The sequence below is a fragment of the Lolium perenne genome, chromosome 7 (genome assembly GCF_019359855.2).
Source record: "Lolium perenne isolate Kyuss_39 chromosome 7, Kyuss_2.0, whole genome shotgun sequence".
NCBI lineage: Eukaryota > Viridiplantae > Streptophyta > Magnoliopsida > Poales > Poaceae > Lolium > Lolium perenne.
The window spans coordinates 214355884-214364307 of NC_067250.2; the positions used below are offsets into that span (position 1 = coordinate 214355884).

At 44.6% G+C, this 8424-nt stretch overlaps 1 protein-coding gene across 7 annotated transcripts; it reads left to right on the top strand.

Annotated features, from left to right (window-relative positions):
• The first annotated feature begins 488 nt into the window (after positions 1 to 488).
• LOC127314242 (uncharacterized) lies at positions 489 to 7766 on the top strand. Of its 7 annotated transcripts, none has more exons than XM_071824580.1 (20): positions 489 to 1884; positions 2272 to 2353; positions 2458 to 2574; positions 3013 to 3069; positions 3178 to 3248; positions 3429 to 3528; positions 3632 to 3702; positions 3776 to 3876; positions 3999 to 4102; positions 4198 to 4251; positions 4337 to 4392; positions 4516 to 4554; positions 4637 to 4784; positions 4908 to 5089; positions 5176 to 5246; positions 5337 to 5409; positions 5600 to 5661; positions 5767 to 6176; positions 6281 to 7084; positions 7164 to 7766. In XM_071824580.1, exons 2-20 carry the CDS (start codon positions 2324 to 2326, stop codon positions 7338 to 7340), a joined length of 2727 nt encoding a protein of 908 aa, XP_071680681.1. In that variant the 5' UTR covers positions 489 to 1884; positions 2272 to 2323; the 3' UTR covers positions 7341 to 7766. The 7 variants fall into 7 exon arrangements, with proteins under 7 accessions (XP_071680681.1, XP_051200654.1, XP_051200655.1 ...); XM_051344694.2 differs by having other exon boundaries at positions 490 to 1884; positions 6281 to 7080; XM_051344695.2 differs by having other exon boundaries at positions 490 to 1884; positions 3434 to 3458; positions 6281 to 7080.
• The last annotated feature ends 658 nt before the right edge of the window (positions 7767 to 8424 follow it).

Genomic DNA, 8424 nt, shown 5'->3' on the forward strand with positions numbered 1-8424 from the left:
TGAAATCAAGCACTCAAGATCTTGATCATTCATTGCTTAACACATAAGCTAGATCATGGCTAATGTTGAGTTCCACATAAGAACTCCATCTTCATTTTTTCTTCTTTATCATATCACATATATGTCTTCAAATCGATGATCTTGATGCCAATACTTAAGGTATATCTTTATCTTCATGGCATGCATACTTGAATCAAACACATGGAGTATAATTTTTTTATGTTCACTCATAGACATAAACATCGATAACGATATGATGATCCATCAATTGATGGAGGGAGGATCCCTTCAACGCCAACGTTCACGAGAACTTGTCGATCTTTTTTGACTTGAGTTGTATTTAAGATTTGATGATATCGTCTGACCGAGAATAAAATTAGTTCTCATTCAACTACCAAAATGTCGGTAGGATAATTCAAAAAAAAATGTCGATAGGACAATCTTGGGCACAGCCGCACAAACCATACACACCCTATGTGTGGACCATTTTACCCCCAGCTTTTGTCAGTCAAGAGTGAATGACGCCCTGCGGTTTCATCCCCCACAGAATCCGATCGATTTCCCAGAAGATGCTTCGGCGGTGACCGGTCGTCCAGTCCGGTGGCGATTCCTGCTGGCGGGATGCGGCGGCAGCAGCGGCGGTGGCCGGACCACGACGGCAGCGGCCCCCCAGCCCGTTCGAAGCAAACTGCAGCAGGGATCGAGAACAGTCCAGCCGTCTTGGTGTCGGGTTCGTTTGTTTGTAAAGATAGTAGAATAGCTAGAACAGATTCAGTTCACAGAAGCGTTCATCGTGTGCATGGATTTCGAGAGATCGATTTGCAACAGTAAGGACTTCATTTTCGCAATTTTGAAGTTTCTTCTGGAAAGGGAGCGGATAAGCTCATTCCTCATCAGCAAGAATGCAAGATCGAATCGAATCTGTGATATGCCAAATATTTCGCAATAACTTTGCATATGAGGCGTAAGAAATTAAGTAGATCTGCGATCTTCAGCAAGTTGAGGTCACCAAGCCGCTCCTTCTTTATGCATTTAAGTTCTACATTGTGCTGCGCGGATGGTTTTCAATGGCAATGTGCCAACTGCACATGGCCAACATGCTGATATGCAAATGTCCACACCTACCGAGGCCTTTGTCCCAACTCAACTTACAAATAGCATACTAATCTCATTATTTTGTTGCAACTAATGTCCAAGATAAGCTTCTTGGTTACTTGTCAACATCATGAATACATTACATGTTAGAGCTAGATATCGCTTTCTGCATTGTACGCCCCTTATATCTGGATTGACTTCCAGTGGCAATGTGCATGATTGCAGAGGCTCAAACTGCTATTAGCTACCAAAAATGGCAAACCAGCGAAAGTGCATATTTCAACTCACTCATTGGCATGGATAACATCTTTGTCCTGCTACTTTAAGAGCAGTTTCTTGTAGTAGTACCTGATGAGTCAGATTTCATCATGGATCTTTCTTTTGTACCAATCTTGTTCTTGATTACAACCTGTAAAACTTTATTCCTTTTTGGCAAAGTAGCATGTGGAGTCCAGCTCCGATATAATCATAGGGTTAAGACAATAAAAGGCTATCGAACAGAACAAATAGCAATACAAGGCGAGGTTTCTGATTGGCAACCCCAACAGGTAAGTGACCTTAGCAGTGATCTGTACCCGTACTATATGTTATTATTATCCTTAAGATAAGGGAACAAAAAGGACAGCATTATTTAACTACGCTGACACACAAGAATTAAAAAAGGGGATTATTTTGTTTGACAATAAGACCCACTGTTGCACATGTTTGAGTGATTGAGTTCTATAAAGCAAAGCTGAGGATCAGAGCCAAGCAATGCAGGTGTTGTAGAGTGGACGCATTCAGATCCAGGTACTGTTGTTCTTCTCGCTTTGTTAGTTATCTGTAGTTGCTTGAAAGTTGAATGTTGGACCACATGATTTTAATCGATTATTTCCTACTCAAAACGGTTCTATTTTCTTGGAGAAAGGAAATGGTTAGTTTGAATACAGAGATATTTGTGCAAATGAAATCTGAGGTGTCAGTGTTTTTCGCATTTTGATTCTTTGAAATCCCAAACTTTCATCACAATATTCATTATCTGTTACACAATGATCTCCAAGTAGATATTGTCATGAAACAAGATATGCCTACAAAACTTATCATAGATCAGTAAACTGGATCTTGATTCAGGCCCTTTTCAATGTAGGTGGCTTATCTTCGGCTATTTCGTTCTAACTGTGCATGCCTTCTTTACAGAGAAAGAACAGTATAGCTCCTCTGCTTGAACCCAAACAATATCCATACCAAGATGGGAACTTCAGAGTTAGAGCAAACAGAGGTAAGGGCAGTTTTTTTTTATCAAGGCTCTTCTTTACACATGCTTCAATCCATAATGTCTTTGCCACAGTAAACTAGCATGATACTAATGTTCCTTAACTTTAGACGCACTCACAAATCAATTGTGCACAACCAGCGACAAGAACTTGGCAAAGGAAATTTGATGACGAAGGAAAGAAGATTGAAATGTTTAGCATGACCATGCATGATGTGGTATCAATTGTAAGTATTTGAACATACTCTATATCTCCAAGATTTCTGTGTGAGTATATTTTGAAGAATGTGACCCTTTTGTGCGCCTTTTTCTTAACGTACTAATTAGTAAACTTAAACCACATCTAACACCTCCTGGTCGACGCTACACAAGGAGACATTGTGTTTGGAGGTCGGATGTGGTTAAAGTTTGAAAACTTATTCGTTTGAAAATGAGGCAAAAATGGTTCAAAAGCATCGAAAGAATACTCTGTTTGAGGGCCTTCACCAAGTGTTTCATTAAGAAAAACCTGTCACTGTTGCTAATGATATCTGCTGCAAATGGTATGCCCAGTCATATCATCAACTGACAGGTCGAAGAACATTATTTTTGTGCGTTGAGTACTAAGTATACGTATGTTACTTCATTTGTGGACTTAACGCTAACCACTTCTGGTGGTACTGCAGATACCCATGATTCTCAAGGGAGTGATGATAAATGCCGAAGAAAAGGGAAAAGGCCGAGTAAGTGTTGAACATTTATAAAATACATCATTCTTCTTACTTCAAGCATTGAAGTAAATTTACTCTGCCTTGTCACCGAACTTAACAAACAATTCTTCACCTGTGAAGGATACAATCTATGATATCTTCAGGAAATGGAATGTCAACTGCTGCCGTGGCCTACCCCTTGGTGGAATAGGGTAAATACTTTGGCCTTTTCTCTGCAGATTCTAAATTAACTAACCTCCATATACATCAGGAGGAATAAGCTTTTCTGTCACATTTAACCTTGCCTTGGTGATTTTAACTCGGATATGTTCCTCTAGCTGATTATACTTTGGATGATACAGTTCTGTTCTCAAAACATATCATGTTATCAGTGCAGGAAGCATCGGGAGAAGCTACAGAGGGTATTTTCAGCATTTTCAGATATTCCCAGCATTATATGAAGAAAAGCTTATCCTTGCAAATCAGTTTTCAGTAACTATACTTTACTCTTCCATTTCCTGATTTGCAATGCCTCTTGTCACTCTTAACTGTAAAGAAACATATAATTAGTGATTACCACTATTCACTTGTCTAGGCTTTTATTTCACGTCCCAACGGAAAGAGCTACTCCACGGTGTTGTCCGCACCCAGTGCTGATGACCTCAAGTAAGCTTTGAATCTCAACAATCTTATTTCTGACCACTCATCCAGAGATTTCGTTCATTATGCATACTTGCAGGGGAGTCGATAAGGCCGCTATTGGATCTTGGGACTGGAAACTTAAGGAGAAGAATTGCACTTACCATGCCTTGTTTCCAAGATCTTGGACAGTATATGATGGTAATTTACTGCAATAAAGTTCCATATGCAGTTTTATCTCTTATCTGATAGATACATGTCAGTTATCTGAAGAAGTTATCACGTACACCATTACTGATTAAGATAACACAATTGCAACGTAGGCGAACCTGACCCTGAAATCAAAATCACCTGCCGTCAGATATCACCATTCCTCCCTCACAACTACAGGGAGAGCAGCTTCCCTGTTGCAGTTTTCACCTTTACGGTATAGCTTCTACTATTTTTTTCTTTATCTGCTGCAAATGTAATTGATGCTAATTGAGATGCTCCTTCTTTTACTTCTGCTGCCGAGTTTTGCAGGTGCATAATTCTGGGAGCACAGCTGCGGATGTAACTTTACTCTTCACATGGGCTGTAAGTTTAAGCCAAACATTTTACTCTTTCAATGAAAAGATAAAGCATTTTCGAGTGAATAATTGACCTTTGTTTATTTATCTAGAATTCTGTTGGTGGGCAATCAGAGCTGACAGGAAATCACACCAACTCTAAGATGATGTAATGAACGTCAAATATCGTCTGTCTTTTGTTTCGTCACAAATTCTATTTCATGCCATTTTCATCAATCTCCCTGACAACCTTAATTATTTTCTTTCCATTATACTCTTTGTTCTTGCATAGAGAGCGCGATGGTGTGCATGGGGTTCTTCTCCATCACAGGTATGTTAAATAGTTCATTGTGCAGAACTTCAAATGATAAAGACTGTAATGTAACAGTGAACTTGAGATGACACAAATGTAGGACTGCGGATGGGCACCCGCCAGTGACATTTGCAATCGCATCTCAAGAAACAGAGGACGTACGTGTCACAGACTGCCCTTTCTTCACGATGGGATCTTCCAACTCCGGCGACTTCACGGCGAAGAACATGTGGGAGGAGATCAAGAAGGTACTACTTACAGCATATGCACAACCTTCAACACGTGTCAGCATCCACCCAGTTCGTTCGCAACTTGCGCCAATGTTCTCTGAACATGTAATATTCTGATCATTGCACATCTGCTGCACATAGCATGGTTCCTTCAACGAAGCCCGCACCGACAAAGAGCCAAGGGTGTCGAAGCCTGGATCATCCATTGGAGCAGCTGTTGCGTCAGCAACCACGGTGCCAGCTGGGGGAACCCGCGTGGTGTCCTTTGCGGTGTCGTGGTCCTGCCCCGAGGTCAAGTTCCCAGACCGGAAAACGTATCACAGGTGATGTGCCTGCATATTTGCTGAATCTGCATGGTTTACTAGTATTAGCTATTTTTCCTTGTCGCTGACATGGTATTCTGGAACAGGAGGTACACCAAATTCTATGGCTTCAACCGAGATGCAGCTGCAGAGAGCTTGGCTCATGATGCCCTTCTTGGTAAGATCTGTTGACTGTTAGACACAGGGGGGAAAAGGCACTGTTGGTCAGAATTCTGACGCTCATTTGCTCTTCCTTCTCTCAATGTAGAACACTTGGATTGGGAGTCTAAAATTGAAGAGTGGCAGAGACCTATTCTGCAAGACAAAAGACTGCCTGAGTGGTAATCATTTCATACTACTCTCTTCAGAGTTTTCTCCAGAGTCTTCCAGGGTATAAAATCACTAGGCACGAAGTAATTTATAGACTTAGTACCTAAACTGATTGGTGCTAAAAAAAAATTGGTATTGATATCGTAATCTTGACACCATATGCCTCTAATCTTTAACAACTACTGTCGTAACTGTCTTCAGGTATCCGATTGCACTGTTCAACGAACTTTACTATCTGAATGCTGGAGGCACCATATGGACAGGTGATTGCGAATTTGCGGATCTCACTCTCGGCAACGTTCTGATCTCTTATACTACAAATTTCCTAGAACGGAACTGACCATACATCTCTATGACAAGGGACACAGATGGACTGCCTCCAAAGATCAGTGTTGCCTCATCTGGGACAGGGACTGAGCCATTCTCCCTTGACGTGTTCCACACAGACCTGCAGGGCACCGCCACCGGCACGAGCAAGACCACGGCGGATGGCGTCCTACGTGAGATGACATCCGTGACAGAGAATCTGCACTCGGCCGCAGCATTTGGTGCAGCACTGCTGGGCGACAGCGAGGAGAATGTGGGGCAGTTCTTATACCTGGAGGGGATGGAGTACCACATGTGGAACACCTACGACGTCCACTTCTATGCCTCCTTTGCGCTGCTCTCTCTCTTCCCGGAGATCGAGCTCAGCCTCCAGCGGGACTTTGCTAGGGCCGTCCTCCTCCACGACCCCCGCCCTATGCGCACCCTAAACGGCAAGACCGTGCCGCGTAAGGTATGCTAGTGCGGTGGCGCCATTTATTATTTCCTGCCATTTTATTGAGAAAAACAGTGGGAGAGTTTCACCTGACGACCTCACCTGAACAAAACTATGTGCAGGTTCTCGGCTCGGTGCCGCACGACGTGGGGCTGAATGACCCGTGGTTTGAGCTGAACGCTTACATGATCCATGACCCGTCGCGCTGGAAGGATCTCAACCCGAAGTTTGTTCTGCAGATTTACCGGGACGTTGTCGCAACAGGCAACGTTGCCTTTGCCAGGGCGACGTGGCCGGCAGTGTACCTGGCCATGGCCTACATGGACCAGTTTGACCGGGACCGGGATGGCATGATCGAGAACGAGGGCCGCCCTGACCAAACATACGACCTATGGTCGGTGTCCGGCGTAAGCGCCTACACCGGCGGGATCTGGGTCGTCGCGCTGCAGGCCGCTGCGGCCATGGCACGCATCATCGGCGATGGAGACGCCGAGTGCTACTTCCGCGCGCGGCACCAAAGGGCGAAGCGCGTGTACAGTGACGAGCTCTGGAACGGCACCTACTTCAACTACGACAACAGCGGTGGCAAGACTAGCTCCTCCATCCAGGCCGACCAGCTCGCCGGGCAATGGTATGCTCACGTGTGCGGCCTGGAGCCGGTCGTGGAGGAGGAGAAGGCCCGGAGGGCGCTGGGGACGGTGCTCGACTACAACGTCATGCGGGTGAAGGGTGGGACAGTCGGGGCGGTGAACGGGATGCGGCCGGACGGCACCATCGACATGTCATCGACGCAGTCCAAGGAGATATGGTCGGGCACCACCTACGCCGTCGCGGCCGGCATGATCCACGAGGGCATGCTGGAGGCCGCGTTCCGAACGGCCAAGGGCGTTCACGACGCCAGCTGGTCCAAAGATGGCTTCGGGTCAGTACACCGAACCGTGCCTAAAAACTGAAATGAACCCCATGACGAGTGACTGACAATGAGTAAATCTAACTAATATTCAGGTATGCGTTCCAGACGCCGGAGGCATGGACGGCGGAGGGTGGCTACCGTGGGCTACACTACATGCGGCCCCTCTCTGTCTGGGCTATGCAGTGGGCGTTGTCGCCGCCGGAGCTCCACAAGGACCTCGGGCCACTGTCCTCACCTGGGGATGCCTCCATTGGGCAGGAGAAGTTTGAGAAGGTGGCGAGCATGCTGAGGCTTCCTGAGGAAGTTGAACACCAGGGATTCCTCCGGGCTCTATGCCATATTATCCGGCAGTTGGTGTTCCCAGCATGATTCTTGGAAGGCAAGCGTGCAACTCACTCAACAAGTCTGGAAGGATGATGTTTTTCTTTTGCAGGGCATGAAAGAATGATGGTAGTTTCACGAATAAATCCGATGAACAGAAATGGGCGTGAGGGGTGCCGTGTTGGTCAGTGATGGAGCCAGGACAATAAGGTTGTGTAGTCAGTTTGAACTTTGTAGTTAAATACATATATTTGTACGATTTATTATTATTTTTCGCATATGTTCAGTCTATATTGCCAAAAAAAAGTGTAGTCAATTGACTACACTGCCGTTGGAGTATTCTTGGTCCTTCAGAATAAAAGATTGTTCTTTTACCGTTGGGATGATGCTATCGCTTTGCCATGCCTCCTTTACCTGGACATACAAGTTCTTTTCTACATGATTTACATCCATTTGTATGTGCGGCTGAAGATATAACCTGTGTGGCTGTGTTGATTCATGACAGAGAAGATGTGTCTTAAGTCTTGTTACAAATAGAGGCCCAAGTGATTGACCAAATCAAGCCCCATAAGTTCCTTTGGAAGTCTAAATTTTCTTCATTAAGTCAAGATCTTTGCGTGGCTGTTCTGGTAGCATGTAGATTGGACCAACCCACCACGGATAATTCAATCTGAATATAAACTGGTCGGTGCTCCTTAATTTTGGTTCTGCAGTACACCTCAAAGTGTGGATCAACTTTTCTACTGTACTAGAATGTATGGGAGTATGGACATTGTACTCGCTCAGTATGTCTGGGGCTTGACTGGATACAGCACAGGGGAAGGTTGTCAGCCTGGTTATTTTGAGCAAACAAAATTGGTGGTGTAAAAAACTGTTCTTCTTTTGGCAGAAGTTTTTTTCTGGAAAAAGGCGATGTTTTGATAGTTAAGCCCCGTTTGGATTCAAAGTTTTTTTTGAAAGTTATTTTGGTATTGTAGTTACGAGTTGTCAAATTACGGGTAAGGGTGTGCAAAAACTGAAACCGTGGAAACC

Bases quoted from the DNA above. Each gene is read 5' to 3' on its own strand.
- LOC127314242 (XM_051344694.2), top strand. From the start codon at position 2,324: ATGGGAACTTCAGAGTTAGAGCAAACAGAG. The intron at 3,249-3,428 runs GTAAATACTTTG...TCATGTTATCAG, and splicing joins CTACCCCTTGGTGGAATAGG to TGCAGGAAGCATCGGGAGAA. The intron at 4,785-4,907 runs GTACTACTTACA...TGCTGCACATAG, and splicing joins TGTGGGAGGAGATCAAGAAG to CATGGTTCCTTCAACGAAGC.